Below are 17,079 nucleotides of genomic sequence, written 5' to 3' on the forward strand. Positions count from 1 at the left end.
GGACACATCTGTCCTGCTGCAAGATTCTGAAGCATTACTTGGGCAGACACTGAAAACAGCTGGGAGAGGGGAAACCCAGCACTGCAGAGGCAAGCAGGTCACAGGCAGGACTGGCTTCATGACATGAGAGCAGACTGAATGCTAGAACTGTCTACCAGCTCTACTGGCTTGGTGGCCTTCCCTGAGTTTATTATAGCACCTTATTCAGTCATGTGCAGTAAGAAAAGCTGCAGGTGCCAGGTTATAACAAGTCTGTGCCAAAGATCACTTTTTCAGGCCTCTAGCAAGAAGCCCAGGATCCCCACCTGTCGTCTTTCAGAAATTACTCTTAGTACCACGTTTTAAGATTCGAGGTAGGGACACTTCCAGCCAATGCATGCATGAGATTCATCACTAAACTAGGATCTCTCATTTCTGTCTCTAACAACTCCTTGACATTACAACGGAAAGAAAGCAAGCTAAGTAAGTTTGTAATTCCCAGCTCTAGAATATTATTGCTGAACTGCTGCATGCATCCAACCAGCTGGCATTGGTTAGTCAAGTCTTCAAAAAGCAACAGATAAGTAGAACACCCAGAATGAGCTTATTTCAGGGAAAAGGAGTAGCTGCAGCAGCAACAAAAGCTAGAGTGCCAGCACAGCAGACAATTGTTTCAAAGAGGAATGAGACAGACAACTGTCTCAGGAAAAACAGTAAGGAATACGGAAAGAACAAACAGGAACTTAGCTTCCACAAAACCTCTGAAATTCGAAGTCACTCACGTGGAAAGAACAGCTTTTAGAAGAACAGGTGCAGGTATGTCAGAATATTACTGCACTGCCTAAAAATGGACACACACTCCCATTACTCTTCTTCTTTCTGGAAGCTATATCCTGCTAGACCAATAGCCTGGTAGCAAATACACTTGAGATACTATTTTTTTTTTTTTTTTTTAAAAAGTTCATGAAAACAGTATCAGACTTACAGCTTGTCCATTTGCTTCATAAAGTGGGCATTTTTGTTTGATCTTAGCCAATTCCATATTCACTTGTTTGCTGACCACAGCCATGGGATTTCCTCCTGGAAAACATTTTGTACAGTTAACAGTACTCCTGCAAAGATTGTCTGCAATGAAATAAAAATTCCAGTTAAAGCAATTTCAGAGACTAAACACACCACCTCCAGAGCAAAACGCATTCCCGTGAAGTAGTACAACACTGCCAAAGGCCTACTCTTCACAGCAATGCTTGCAACAAGGTCATGAAAAAAACCCAACCTGCCCACCAATACTTAAAGAACAACACGAAAAAAGGGCTGATTATAAAAGCAGAGGCCTAAGGCGGCAGCAACCTTCATATGATCAAGAGTTTACAGCTATAAACACATCTTCAGAAGGTTTGCGAGCAGAGCGGAAAGCTCCCACAGCTGCACGGTAACTTCAGGAGCTTTTGCAAGTGTGGTGACCCAGCAATGCAACCTGAAGAACTCAGCCCCTAAAAAGTTGACACCGTGATTATAATCCATGAAGATGAACCACGTACACCAACTGTACCTGCAAGATGTGTAACAAAATAGATTAGAAAACAATCTAGGAGGTTCCATGTAGAAACATGGTGAAGGCAGAAACCATTGACTTTAAGCATCCAGAATCACCAAACATCAAAGCCTCTCTGTAAGCACAGCAGTCGAAAGGAAAGGAAACGGACACAAATGGGAAATGGCACAGAGGAGAGGCAGCATGGATTTCCTCCACAACATTAACTTCGGGAAAAGTTTTTCCGATCAAGCTTCCCAGTGTTCTCTGATTCTGCAACCAAATCCAACCCAGTGCCTTAGTTCAAAATAGAGGGGAAGTTCAGCCACCATCTCACCCATGATGAATCAAATAAGAAAACATTACAGTCTTTTACTAGGCAACCTTAAATCTGTTTAACCACAACTGTGCAACTTCAATACTCTTTGTCTGGAGACAGTTTTTGTATGCAGTTTTTAATAATCGAGACTAACCATATGACAGACACCAAGTTTTGGCAGTCAGTAAAACTCAGTTAGGTTTTATTACAGGTTTTATAATATTTTATCATTTCACTGCATTACTGAAGGGTATTCCACACTAAACACCTGCCCCACCTTCTTAGCAGAGTAACCAGTATCAATAACTGATGCCATCCCATAAACCAGCATTAAATAGGAAGAAATATGGCTTGTTTGACAGTATTTTTACAACTATTTTTGAAATCACTTAGTGAAAGGACTGTTGGGGTTTAAATCCTGGCTTCCAGCAGAGCTTTCTCTTTAGAATTGCTCTGCTCTTCATTCCCCCTCCTCCCTTTCCCCTCCCACCCGTAAATGAAAAAAACATTCCATCCCTTTGGGGTCTCTCCCATCTTTTAACTTTGCTATTTATTTGCTCTCATTTACTTTGCTCTTAGCTACTCAACTGACCCCCACACTACATGCCTACTGCTCCATGCTCAGTTTCAGCTTATACTTTGGAAGACGCAAGGAAACAACTAAGCGAGTTGTTTTGAAATCCAGTCCACAGACCTGAGCTCAGAGGCCACTGGCAGCTGGCAAAAGCAGCTTTAGAAAGATCTGCGCAGCGAACCCCGTGCAGATACCACCTCAGAGGAACGGGGCCAAGGAGCAGACACACAATAGGGCAGCATGCCAAGGAAAGAGAAAAGAATTCCACTAAGCACAAGCAAATTGTAAAAGAATGGATCTGCAGTGGTCTGAGGACAGGACAAGCACCCATGTGACTTCAGTACCCAACGAGAGCTGTGGCACAAACAAAAATCCCAGCTTTTAGCGCAGGCTGCCATCTATTCTGAAGATTCACTGACGAAAAAAGCTAACTGCCAAAGAGGCTGAACTAGAACATCCACTTTTTAATAGTTAAAAATACCCAACTATTTTGGCCATGAAAGGAAACAGCATCAGTCTTCACATCTGTAACATCTCAAACAATTTTCCTCCCCACTCCTTTTTGTTCTGAAAAACTCACCAAGTCCCGTCACCACCATTGCTCCTAGATCAGCAACGTAGTTCCCTTTGCGAAAGGTAGCAACTCTTCCTCCTACTCGGTCCTTTTAAAAGCAAAATACATTAAACCTCTGGTAACATTTGGCAATACAACTTCTACAGAACGTGGTACAAATATTCTCTTATCCAAAAGTTCAATAAATAGAATGTACACTTTTCCAAGAACCTCTGCAAATGAACACTTCATCTAAATTAATTTGCGTAAGTTAAGGAATAAAATGTTCAAGTTGCATTAAAAAAAAAAAAAAAAGAAATAAAAAGAAAAAAGATGCCTAACCTGATCTGGACAGATTTAACTAAATCTGCAGGTTCTACTGTGATTCTAAAATCAACCCTTCATTGTCCACAAACAGATTAAGTTATGTACTACATTTCCTCCTCCCACCTCCTCCCACAAAATCCAACAGCTGTATAGGGAATGATTCAGCTCTGCTTCAGAAAACTAAATTTTAGGAATAATTGGCTGATGGTTTATCTAACCCTATCTATTCTTCAAAGAAGATAACCAGGAAGCAACAACCCATTTTAGAAGCAAGAAAAAAAGGTTTCGATTCTCGACATATTACTGACTTAAGGCTGACATTTGTTTTCCTACCACTTTAAACTTAATAAGGAAAAAAAAAGCCACCTTTCCCTATTTTCAGTCCAGCTACAAGGATGGTATCAATTACAATTGGGCAAAGATCCCAAACAGCTACCAATTCATATAAAAATGTAAAGTTTGATTTTTAGTAATAAAATCAGCAATTCAAAAGCGTGCAAACTAACAGTCTAAATGTTACAGAAAATGAGCGGACACAAAGAAACTACCACCTGAATCACTGAAATCTTAATGCAAGAAAACTCCAGTCAGTCGTAAAAAATAAAAATAAAAAACAAACCAGACTACTCAGGAAGAGATGCAGCAGTGTAGAGAAAAATGACTGAAAAGTAGCATGCATTATTTTAAAATACCCTCTTGCCAGATCTCCATACTGGTTATTATAAAGATGCATAGAACAAAACCCAGGATACAGCATGGATCATCTTCTTCCAGCTTCAAAAATCCCCCAAAAAACCAAACCAACCAACCAACAACCCCAGAACACATTCAGGTGAGCAAGAGGCTCCTGAACACTTAAGACAGTTGCGCTGTCCTTTGCTCTAGGGGCGTGGAACCTGCAACGCACAGAGCCAGCAGCTCTCGCCCCAGCAACAGGAACAGTAGCTAGCAAAATTGAGAGCCTCAAAATATCACTCTAATAAAAAACTTAAGCAGATTACTTTAACCTGTGCTAGAAAACAGTCAGAAGTAAATGCACAAACAAAATGAAGTCAAGAAGTAAAATGTAAGATAAATTCCAATTTAATTGGTCAATGGACTTCTTTATTTTAAATGAGTATCAAGCTGTTGTCAATTGATTAGATTATATGAAAAAAAGGTCAGCTTCAAAACCAGGAGATTTCGCTTCAGGCTGGATATAAAAGAATACCTTATTACTGGAAGAACAATCAGCTAGTGCACGCACCACAAAATGTAGCTCTACAAAACTTCCATTCTTTCCTTGTTTACTACCGTGTGCTTAACAGACCCTTTAACACAGACTTAAAAGGTGCAAGAAAAATACCCTGCCTGAAGGTGTACTGCAATTCCAAACAGTGATCCTAATTAAGGAGCAAGTTCTCAAAATACAGACTTGCATCCTGCTTTCCAGTGAAAAATCAATTCCTAATCACGAAAGGAAGAAGATTCCAGCCTGTCAGCATCCTGGTGACACTAGCACCTGACCATACAGCCCAGCCCTGGCCCCAACCAAGTCCCGGTGGGAACAGACCCACTCGTCTTCTGGGCAGACAGCTCAGTGCTCAGCAACACCTCCCGGCTGCCTGCAAGCACGCACAGGCTCACCCGTCCCCGGCGCGCTGCTGGATACTCAGCCGTAGCCCAGCACCGAATGGGGTTGCTGGGCAAGTTTCCATATGGAGGTAAAACAGCACCCAAATTCATACCCTGGCTTCCAGAACTGTGACATCCATTCCAAAACTCTGCAACTGGCGAGCTGCTGCCAACCCAGAGACTCCAGAACCGATGATGATCACCTTTCCCGTCTTCTTGGCTGAAGGAAGGGAAAAATAAGCTACAGGCTCTGTACGCGCATTGCCACGTTGTACGGGGTCGTGCTAAGGTTGCATGTAAGAGACACTAAGAACAAAAAGCAGCTTCCTTCTAATCCACAGTTCTGACAGAACAAACTCTTTAAAAAAACTAATGGTCACAAAAAGAAAATGGAAGGAATTATGTACATAATACAGTAAAACACTTCGCAGTTTTTCTTAATGAGACAGGTACAAGAAAAACACACCAGTAGTGCACCTGTGACAAGGAAGAAAAGGGGAAGAAAAATACTTCTGAAGGACAATTGTTTGAAGAAGAAACCAATTCTTCTTACTGCGGGACAAAGTATCATATAGCATAGTTTTATTTCTTTCTGCCCCAGAAGAATAAAACCTAGAAAGGACGACAAGTTTAGCCCTTGTAAAATTCAAGCATCATATAAGCCTATAATAGATGTAAGTACAGTATTGTGTTTCTGCCTTTTTTTATTCAAACAAACAACAAAAGATAACTCATTAAACAGTGATAGCCACCAAATTATCCACAGATTTGCCAACGTTTTCCAGCTCAAAGTGATTTAATTAAATACATGACTTCTCCACACCAAAATAAAAACCATGAGCATCTACAGCCAGATAGCTTTCCAGCCTTTTTTCATTTTCTCAGCTCCACAATCCTAAAAAAAGCACTCCTTTGTCCTAAGAAATCACAGAACAATAAAACAAAACTCCAATTAGAAACAATTTTCAAGTTACTTACTTGGAAGGGGCTTCACCCTCTTGTAGATACCAAAGTTGATTAGACCATGCCGCTCCAGATAGCTGTGTACTCTGTGAACGAGCACCGTATCACCTTAAAAAATTGTAATGTTTAAAATTATTCTGTATATTCAGGAGCACGTATGTACTGAAAACATATGCACAAGCAAAGGTAGCAGCAGCAGCAACCCAGCAAAGTCACACTGAACACTTCTCTTTCTGCACCCCAGCTGCCATTACTGATGAATCCACCTTCCTGCAGAAAGCTGAGGATAAAGTTGTCCGGAAATGACAAGCTCTTTTCCAGGCTATACCGCAGTTTCAAACACTGCCTGAACAGCTGTACAGGACATTAAATGCTTCTATTTATCTAGTGTGGAAGAACACCGTTTCTGAAACCGACTGCAGAAATCCGGTGATCTTTATGCAGAACTGAAATGTGATTTGCTGGTATTAAGCCAATCTGTTACTGGAGCACTGAATTCTCATTTTCGTTTTTTACAAACAGAAGAATTCACTGTTTTGCAATACCTGACAGTGTATCTGCATTCATTTCAGCATTATCTCCCTCTTTATTTACTTTTTCTTTATGGCTCCCCTCTACCCCTTTTCCAGTTCATTGGGATCTTTTTTGATGGCCTACATGGCCTAAATTTGCAAGCAGTAACTCCTCACTCTTTCACTGCCTTCTTTCATCATGGCCAGACTATTCAAGCCTTATGCAACTTTTTCATGCCTCACAGAAACCTTCAGATTTAGAAAGTCTCACAGCTGCAAACCATGATGAAGTTGTAGCAAACCTAAAAAGCCACAAGTGAATTCTTTGCAGGAAACTTCTGTTAACAACCCATCTTTTTACCAGCTTTTTTGAATTCTGCTAAATTTACCAGACAAATGACCTCTAACAAACCTGAAACACAAGCATGCTGCAATATCCCATTCTGCACACGGACGCTCCTGGAGTTTCACTAACAGAAGGACCCACCTGAAGCCCTCTCAGTTCTAGGCAGCTTTTCCCCACCCAAAACTGAAAAAGCATAGCAATGATACGTACAGAACAGTTTTGGCAATAAAAGGCTTGACTTACTATTATAAGGTGCTTCTAATTGTTGGATAGTTGCCTCGAACGTCAACTGAACCTTTGGGTTATCCAGCCAGAGCTGCAGCTGTATTTAAACAAACAAGACACATTACATTACGCAGTACAAGGGAGGTGTTTGCCATGTGCGTGTTACCAAGTACTGTCAGGAGATGAAACCTCTGACGAGTTAAGCTTCAGCAGTGCTATCCAAGCCCCACTGAACTTGGCCTTCCAGTGCTCTTTAAGGTGAAGTACAGTCCATTTTCACTTCCTACACCAGGTCAGGTAAGTGCAAATGCAGGAAGTTAGCAATCTCCTGATCACACGTACAAGAAAAAATACAGACAAAACAAAAGCTACACAATGGACTATGCTGGCCAGGTATACACAAGAAAGAACATTTAGAGGACAGTTACAGTTCAAAAACCAAGCAGGAAGAGCTGCCTGTGAAATATTAATCATGTCATTTCATGCTAGAAAAAAAGCACAGAATAATACGACAGCTGTTTTCCCAACAGAACTCCTACCTCATGGCATGGATGGCAACAGCTAATAAATAACACGTTACTGTTCAATGCCTAGATCTAGGTCATACGTACCATCTCCGCATCATTTCACATTCCAGAACTAGTCACTTGTTTGGATATTTCTCTATAATTGCACTACTGAACTTCACAGCTCCTCACAGATACCAAATTCAAGTGAAAATCATCAAAGCATAATGAATAGGAAAGATCAAGAAAGAATTTCCATATAATTTGGGAGGCCATTTGAGGCAAATTTCACGTTTAGCACAGGACTTTCTTCTACTTGCTTTCCAAGCAATTTTTAACAATGTTCTTTCTGATCATTTCTGAGTGTGGAACTAACCATTTCATAGTACTACGTACCATAATGCTAAGATTCCACTCTCAGCTTGACGAGTGCAAAGCCCACAATCTGTATTTTTATATATACTTCTCTACATCTACAATTTTATATATTATATATGTTATTTATTATATATACAGTTATTTTCATTATTCACATTAGTTTACTGTATTTAATTTTAATTTCAGCTGCTATGTTATCACTCAGTTACTCATAAGAGTTTTTGTCTTCCGTAGTCCTCATTTAACTACCTAAAATAACTTAGTATGGGCAGCAAATGACCATTTCTTTACAAATACTGATTTTCAGACCCTCTATGAATACACAGAACAGTGCAGGCCTTCGAAGATTTTAAAGGCTTCAAATTGTAACTGCCCCACATGGCCACAACAGATCATTTATCCTACGTTCTGCTTTGTAAACTTCATGATCTTCTTTAATCAACAGTAATTTACCAAGAGCTTTTACTGTTTTGGGGTTTTTTTAATTGGTTGGTTGAGGTGGGGTTTTTTGTTTTGGGGTGGGCGTGGGGATTCATGCAGCAGATCCCATGAAGTGGATCTCCTTCGTTCACTTTCTCATGAGTCCTTTGAAGAACTCAGATGGACTGCAAAGGGTGACTTCCCTTTATAAAAGCCACTGTGAGCCTTCCAAAACAGGTTTTTAGTTACCAGGTTATTCAGTCAATTCCCGATTCCATTTGTTATCAGGCAAATGGGAAATATCAGAGTACTCAGGGAGCTGGTGGAGGAGCTGGCCAAGCCACTCTCCATCATCTATCAGCATTCCTGGCTAACAGGGGAGGTCCCAGATGACTGGAGGATCACCAGTGTAACACCCATCTACAAGAAGCACTGGAAGGAGGATCCCGGGAACCACAGGCCTGTCAGCCTGACCTCAGTGCCAGGCAAGATTATGGAACGATTCATCCTGAGTGTGCTCACCGGGCATGTGAAGGACAACCAGGGGATCAGGCCCAGTCAGCATGGGTTCATGAAAGGCAGGTCCTGCTTGACCAACATGATCTCCTTCTATGACCAGGTGACCTGCCTAATGGATGAGGGAAAGGCTGTGGATGCTATCTACCTGGACTTCAGTAACGCCTTTGACACTGTTCCCCACAGCATCCTCCTGAAGAAACTAGCTGCCCATGGTGTGGATGGGTGTACCCTTCGCTGGATAAAGAACTGGCTGAATGGCCGAGCCCAGAGAGTGGTGGTGAAAGGAGTTAAATCTAGCTGGCGGCCAGTCACAAGTGGTGTCCCCAGGGTTCAGTACTGGGGCCAGTCTTGTTTAACATCTTTATCAATGATCTCGTTGAGGGGATTGAGTGCTCCCTCAGTAAGTTTGCAGATAACACCAAGTTGAGCGGGAGTGTCGATCTGCTTGAGGGTAGGAAGGCTCTGCAGAGTGATCTGGACAGCCTGGATCGATGGGCCGAGGCCAATGGCATGAGTTTCAACAAAGCCAAATGCCGGGTCCTGCACTTCGGTCACAACAACCCCATGCAGTGCTACAGGCTTGGGGAGGAGTGGCTGGAGAGCTGTCCAGTGGAAAAGGACCTGGGAGTGTTGGTCGACAGCTGGCTGAATATGAGCCAGCAGTGTGCCCAGGTGGTCAAGCAGGCCAATGACATCCTGGCTTGGATCAGCAATAGTGTGGCCAGCAGGAGCAGGGAAGTGATCGTGCCCCTGTACTCAGCACTGGTGAGGCCGCACCTGGAGCACTGTGTTCAGTTCTGGGCCCCTCACTACAGGAAGGACATTGAGGGGCTGGAGTGTGTCCAGGGAAGGGCAACGAGGCTGGTGAGGGGTCTGGACAACAAGTCTGATGAGGAGCAGCTGAGGGAGCTGGGGCTGTTCAGTCTGGAGAAGAGGAGGCTGAGGGGGGACCTTATTGCTCTCTACAACTACCTGACAGAAGGGTGTAGTGAGGCGTGTGTTGGTCTCTTCTCCCAGGTAACCAGCGACAGGACGAGTGGCAACAGCCTCAAGTTGCATCAGGGGAGGTTTAGACTGGACATTAGGAAAAATTTCTTTACTGAAAGAGTAGTCAGGCATTGGACCAGGCTGCCCAGGGCAGTGGGCGAGTCACCATCCCTAGAGGGGTTCAAAAAATGTGTAGACGTGGCACTTCAGGACATGGTTTAGCAGGCACGGTGGTGATGGGTGGACAGTTGCACTTGATCTTAGAGGTCTTTTCCAACCTTAATGATTCTGTGATTCTATCAGATTTACCAGTCTAACCCCTCTAACCTCCAGGAACTCTGGGTGTTCATGCTGCCTTCAGAATTTTCAAACCTCTTGGTACCGTGCTAGCTTTAAAGAAGAGGATGCACACTGCACCTCACAGCTCTTCCAGAGCTCTGCTGAGAACTGGGTTTATGGTACCATTTGCTTCACCTGCTGTTCTATAACCTCTGCCATCCTGACCAGCGGAGATCCTCTCACAACTCTTCCTCAGAAAGGGATTCCTGCTTAGAAACTTCTCTAAGTTCCTCCATAGTCAATAAGGACCAAAGACCAGCAGCGCAGCTCTTCTGGCGTAGCCCTGCAAATACCCCTTCCGAGCACTCCTTTGCGTCCGGTCATTTATTAGTTTCAGCAGAATGCTTTTCTGTGTCCAATGCATTTGTAAAAGGATTACTCGCTACACATTCTGAGCAAACTCAAAGTTTTTGGCTTGCCTGGGCCTGGTTTTATGCATCTCATGACTTCCCAAAAGTTACAACTTAGGTTAATTAGATGGAGATTTCACAGAAATAGCAGAAGTCACACCCTTAGCATGAAGATGTCCATCATGCCTAAGTTATTAAGCATCGGGTGCTCCCATGTGTAATACACGATGCTGCTCCTGGATCATCTTAAGTCTGTGGAAAAAAACTGAATGATGCATAAGGTGTTTTCTCTCTCAACTATGGTAATTTTCGAAATATTTCTTGCTTTCCTACTGTTAATTTTTCTAACATCAGTTAAATTTTCTAAGTACAGGAGAAAGCCCTGAACTCTGTTTGTGTGCTGAGAAACCTAAACGCATTGTCACAATTTAAAACTATCACCTGCAACACACAATACTACTGGTTAAGTTTTACGCAGGTTTAAACTTCAAGCATGCTTGCCCGAACTCAAGTGAATGAACTCCCCAATGAATTATTTGAATATTGCCCCTCCTTTCTGTATTTTCAGTTGCATCGAAATTTTGAAAGGGGCAGAAATGCTACAAACATTCAGAAACAGAGTTTCATTTCTTCAACAATGTAATTTCTTTTATGAACTCCAAGCTGGCAAAGTAACTGTTCTGTTCTAAGCATAAGCCACACAACTGGCTTGATGTCTCAGCATTACAGCAACTGAACGCTAGGCAAAGTAAAAAAAAAACAAAACTAAGAGGTTTGCCTTAAGCATCTATTTGCTTGAAGAGTATTTAAGTATTCTACAGCGACTTCTTTAAGCTGAGATCAAGTAATAGAACATGTGTACCAGCTTGCTGCTTGTTTAGTTTTTAAAAGCTGTATTAGCTGAATCACGCAGTTTTGATGGTTGTTATGACTCTGTTTTGCATATTGTAAATATACTACAGATTCTTTAAGCTGCCTCGCAGCATTGTCTCTTATCAAGAACTGGATAACACCTTTCTTAGCAAGTCTGAGCATGCTAAGATGTCACAAATGAAACCCCACCATCTCAAAACCCAAAATCTACCCACTGTTAGACATGGTAACTACCAAAAAGTCCTTGCAAGGTACACGAATGTCCTACACTTTTTTCATCAATATTTTTACAATAAACTTACGGTGCGGTTCCTGATGTACAGAAACACCTTCTGAGTCTGCTGTGGCCCACTGATTATATCAGGGAAGCAGGCAGCTTCTTGAGATGTCATACGGTCATGTGGAAGTCTACTCTGGAAAGCTGCACCCTCCACACCTACAATAAAAAGACAAGATGTCTACAGGCACTGCAAAAGGAACTGCTAAGTAAGTATTTTTACATGACCCTTCCTAGCCAGTGCATCTCACCACGAGGTGATACGGTGGCCAATTTCATGTCATGCTTTCATTTAGTCCTTTTATTTACTTCTGCCAGACATGCAGGTTCCCAAGTCAACAGTTCTTTGAATCACAGATATCATCTAGGGTTAACAAAAAGCTATACTACAGGGAAAAAAAAAACACCACAAAAAAGGAAAAATTGAAAAATATGGGGGTAGGGGCACATATCAATATAATATTATATATACATTGATATATATTATAATGATATAATATATATATCAATATTATATATAGCATATATATAATATCAATAAAACATAACCACTTTAGATGCTGTCCTTCATTTGTGTGGTTTCCAGTCTCTACCAGAATACAAAAAACATTTCAGAACCCGTTCAAAGCCGAAAGATCTGTAAGATACAAGAGTAATGCCTACAGTCCCCTCTCACCTGCTTTTCAAGGTTTCATTTGCACTGAACTCTTCAAGCTAGAGGAATCCATCTTCACCTCTCCTTTTGCATATTTTATATATTCACAACAGGCACTACAATGAGATACAACCCTACTCATGCTTTTCCTGGGTCCCTTCCCCAAGTGCTGCCTACTGTCAACAACTACAGATTTCTGACTTCTCCTTTTTAAATGCTCCACATGTAAAAGGCTGATGTTGAACACGTACCGGAGACATCTTCTCCATGGAAAGACTTCATTCATAAAGGTAGCCGTACTTCTCCCAGTTCAAACACTGGCAATGAAGTAATAACACAGTTCTGTACCCTCCCTGCCCCACTCTCATCTGGGTGTCACACTGTACAGAAAGTAACAAACCAAGACAGCTGCACAGAGCGGTACAGCACAAGGAGAGGGCAGAAAGCGAATCCTGCAGGCACAGCGAGCACAACGCAATACTGAGATGTGACACACAGCAAGAACAACATAAATCTCCTGTGTCCCAGAAGTGACTTCAGATCAGGACAGAGGGGAGGACATTCATTCCGGAAAGATATAAGCCAATACATCCCAAGGGGAAAAACCTCACGAGTAATGCAGTAAGATGAAGATCATTTGTGTGTGTTACACTAACCAAGACAACTGTTTGACAGTTTGAAGTTCATGTGCAGAGGCACACATGTCCCTGTACCGGGGAGAGGAATCCTCTTCTTTCAGTTCTGGTATAACCACACACACCCCCCTTTAACTTTCACGCATTTTCACATCCCAAAGGTGAAGAAAAAAATTTAAGCAAGGAAATGGTTGCGAAGCTAACAAAATTCATTCACAAGCAAAGATTGGAAGATCCGATTGCGTGATGACTCAAGGTAAAGAAAACTGTGGATAATCATTTACAGGAATTTTACAACACGAGGAAATTAGTAACAGAAGCTACAGAGCCCTGCAAGAAAGTGAAATGGCATTAACATTAGGCAAAGTGGACACATCCACAGCACTTCCTGACACTGACAGCTATGGAATAGCAACCCACAGCTCTGCTGGAACTTCAGCTTCTCCAGCAACAACCGGCCCCAGCCCTTCCGCTGTCCTTCACGCTAATACTGGACCAACTGCGCAGACCTCCACATGTCAATGCACCCGCTGGCTACAAACTCCGTACAACCGTGCACGTCAAGCAAAATTACCAATTCTCTGATACTTTGTTAATGTTAACAAATCTTCATTGAGGTTCTAGGTTATCAAGTGTTCACAAAAAGCTCAGCAGCACAATTTTCAGAGAGTGGCCGATTAAACAAAGATTTGAAATGCTGAACCCGACTCCCTCTCACAGGCTTACACTGAAACGAGCCTGCCTTCTCCAGGTGTTTGCTAAACAGCGCTGAGTGTCGCGCAGGGATCAACCACCAGGAAACTCTCAGACGTGCATTGAAGGCAACTTGCCCGCTTCTCGAAAAGCTTTGTGACTGGTTTCTTCAAACTGAGAAGCCAGAGAGGCTGGCACTCCTAACAGCCTTGGAAAGAACTCCAAGGCAGGGTTTTTTTTGTTTTGGGGATTTTTAAGGCCACATGACTTTTATGGCAATACCCGAACTTTAAAACTGTCAGAACAGTTCTGGATGAGCACTGGTATTTAGAAAAAAATGAAAATCACAATAGGGTTTGACAAAAGTAACTTAGAAGAAGCCTAGCTATTATTTGTGAAGATCTCATTTGATTTGGCCCAACCACCAGAAGTTCTTGTAAGAACTGCATGTCCTTGAATTTATTTCTGCAACGATACAGCTCAAAATTAAATCGATTTCAGGCTGATTAAATGCCCCCCATCCGACACCCTTACTGCTTGTGTTTCATGAAAGCAACTCATCAAAGGGAGGACCAGTTCAGAACAACACACGCTTGCCTTGGGGTATGCAACCCTTCCATGACTGCAGGCACAGCTCTGCCTAGACTGGATTCTCACCTCCCCTGCACACACATTCGCGCACACACTTGCCACTTCCTGACTTTTAGCATCAGCAACTAATGTGCTAAAGTTTTTATTATCTTCTTCCCCACAGAAGAACTTTTGAGGGATGACGATCATCTAAAGACTTACTGAAACACCTGCAGATGGAAGGAAAGTTATTGGCTGCTGAATCGGACAATTGCTAAAGCGTACTCTCAGCATATATATAAAAATACAAAATGTGTAGAATTTCCAAACAGCCAATGCCTGCCTAAAAATGAAATAGGCAATTCATCCTTCAGCCCACAATCTACAATAGACAGAAATTCTGTGCAAGTGGTAAGATCCAAAGCACAACTAGGCTCCTTTACTTAGAACAGCAAGGGATGCACTCTCAGTGAATATCTTGAAGTTGTATTTGCTTCAAAAAGAGCAACTTGGAGGTAGAGAATAGTTTCTGGAGCCTTCGACTCCTTTGCTTAAAACCCTAACCCTCAATCCTCAAGTAAGAGCGAAAGTGGCAGAGCTGGAGGAAGATTTTCAGTAGCACTCTAAGTACTTTGGACTAAAGACACCAATTCTGTAAATTAAGCAGGAAGTGCATGCTGCTATCAGTACTCAGGCAAAATGGCAAATGCAATTCAGAGTCCAGCCCACTGAGAAGCGGACTACGCATCTCCCCACCAGATAAACCTCCTGGGCTAACCACTGGCACACAGCTCAAACACAAACCCTTTCAAAAGAAAACACAAAGGAGCAAAAAGGTACTCCACGCTATGCTGCTTCAGCAAATTAGAACAAAGGCCTACTGTGCTGCAGGCCAGGGCTTTCTGTGCCATTCTGGGTGGCAGAAACCGGCTAGGTGAGAAATATCTTTTTGCACCTTTGGACTCCTCTGAACATGGAGAGGAGTGGAGGGATGAGAGATCGGCCTGAGGCATTTCAACATAGGTCAGTGTCCTTTTCCACAGGTGGTACAAATGTCAAGTGAACTTTGAAAACACCCCTTGCTTTTTTAACAGGTGAGTAACCAACTCCTGTGTCTGGCTAAGTTCTGGACAACCACACCCATGCGCACTTGCAAGCATCAATCCCTAACCTGGCGGCTCTTGCTACTCAGTGGCAAGCATCAAACGCCACCCTCACCTGATGCTTGGCCGTCTCCATACCCTCCAGAACTGTCGTCTTGAAGTCCTCCTGCTTGCCCTGTGGAAGGAAAGAGGAGAACTCAGGGACCTTACTCCATAAGTTAAACCATACTGGACAAAAAAGGCCCGGCAGTTGGCGTTTTAGGTATTAAATTTCACCAACTAACTAAACCCATTTATGAGAATCCCATCTTCTGGAACCTAGGTTCAGGGCACCGAACTCTGTGGTCTTCTAAAGTGTTATCCGTGTTACTGGAACGCTTTACATCAGACTTTGTGGGAAATAAAGAATTGTACAATATGTAGCATTCCTGGTGGCTAAATATTTCCGATCAACTTAACCAATGGCTCAGACTTGAACAATAAGATTACATTTCTTACTGCCACGATCTGGTGGATGGATACCATCAGATTCTACGGGTCTCAAGTCATAAGAATTTGATAATCTTGCCCTTGGTACTCCCGAGTCTCCCCATAGCCAAGGGAATAGTTTGAATCATTCTCAGAAGCCTCTTACTTTCAAAAGAGCCTGTTCTTTTTCTGGCCACAAACTCTTCCTTGAAGCTTGATGACAGAACTTTTTTTGAAAGGCTCAGACCACTTATTTTGGCTTCAGCGTCCCTGATACACCAACAACATTCTAACACACTAAGACCACCTTGGAAGCCAAGTACATGTCAATACCATCGATCAGTAATGTGATCAATACACAGCACTGAAAGACATTGGTCTTTCAACGTATTCAGGGTTGGAAAAATGAGGCAAAGCATTCACCCGAAAGATCTGAAGAAGTCTCAAAATCACCTTAGCCTGCACATGAGACCTAAACAGCAGCCTTGACAGGACTACAACACAACCAGGAAGAGAGCATTTCAAGAACAGAGCTGAGCACAGCTGCAATGTCTGTAGGAACACAGCTAACACAGGTCACCTCACACGCTGCTAACCTTCACGGGAGACGCTAGCACCAAGCTTAGCTTGTAAGTGACATTCCTCCACAGATCTTTGCCCAAAGCCTGGTCACCTCCGGAGAGCAGGAAGCCGCGAAACACTACAGAGATGGCTGAGCGCTCTTTGGCTGCCTGCTCCTGTACCAGGGCTCCTTAAAGCAAGTGCTTCCACAGTCAGTAAACAGGGTGTTTTCTATAGTCCAAACAAACCCCCAGTGAAACAAACTGCTGGGGTCAAAGGTAGCAAATGAGACAGTCACTTCCTAGAGCAGAACTGCTCCGGGCATTGTCTCCAGACAGGTAAGAGTGAGGTCTAACCTGAGGCTGACCACACAACTGTTAAGATTACTCTTTAGAGTTTGGGACTGGGTGGACAATTTTGCCAGAAAGTAATCTGAGGCTTTTAGGGGATACTCTAGCTTAGAAGAATTTCATCCGAACTACAAATGTAACCCCTAAAGCAAGACACAAAAAGTGAACCAAATGTTTTCATACTTTGATAACCTGGATTAACATCTGGAATGCTGCAACATCACACAGCTACAGTTAAAATAAAATAGGAACTGGAACAAGACAGACATTTTCACTCAGCTACAGTAGAGGAGCAATACTACTTTTATATAATCAGTCTACCAGCAGGGAAGTTCAGAAACTCACAAGAGAGACTGTGACAAACAACTGTATTTTGACAGGCCTCCGAAGTCCCAAAGTCAGGATTCCATGAACTAATGTATCTGCAATAGCTAGAGAAAATTCCTCAC

The 17,079-nt window shown here is 42.6% G+C and overlaps 1 protein-coding gene across 2 annotated transcripts in view; it reads right to left on the bottom strand.

Moving 5' to 3' along the window:
* Positions 1-17,079, bottom strand: part of KDM1A (lysine demethylase 1A) — a 44,439-nt gene that overhangs the window by 21,540 nt on the left and 5,820 nt on the right. For both annotated transcript variants that reach the window (XM_075437892.1, XM_075437893.1), the window contains exons 3-9: positions 15,367-15,426; positions 11,621-11,754; positions 6,965-7,043; positions 5,879-5,971; positions 5,014-5,120; positions 2,987-3,068; positions 965-1,059 (exon numbers count right to left, since the gene is read on the bottom strand). In XM_075437892.1, coding sequence (XP_075294007.1) covers positions 965-1,059; positions 2,987-3,068; positions 5,014-5,120; positions 5,879-5,971; positions 6,965-7,043; positions 11,621-11,754; positions 15,367-15,426 — 650 coding nt within the window. The remainder of the gene's footprint in view (positions 1-964; positions 1,060-2,986; positions 3,069-5,013; positions 5,121-5,878; positions 5,972-6,964; positions 7,044-11,620; positions 11,755-15,366; positions 15,427-17,079) is intronic.

This window comes from Opisthocomus hoazin, chromosome 17, assembly GCF_030867145.1.
Source record: "Opisthocomus hoazin isolate bOpiHoa1 chromosome 17, bOpiHoa1.hap1, whole genome shotgun sequence".
In the NCBI taxonomy this organism is placed as follows: Eukaryota; Metazoa; Chordata; class Aves; order Opisthocomiformes; family Opisthocomidae; genus Opisthocomus; species Opisthocomus hoazin.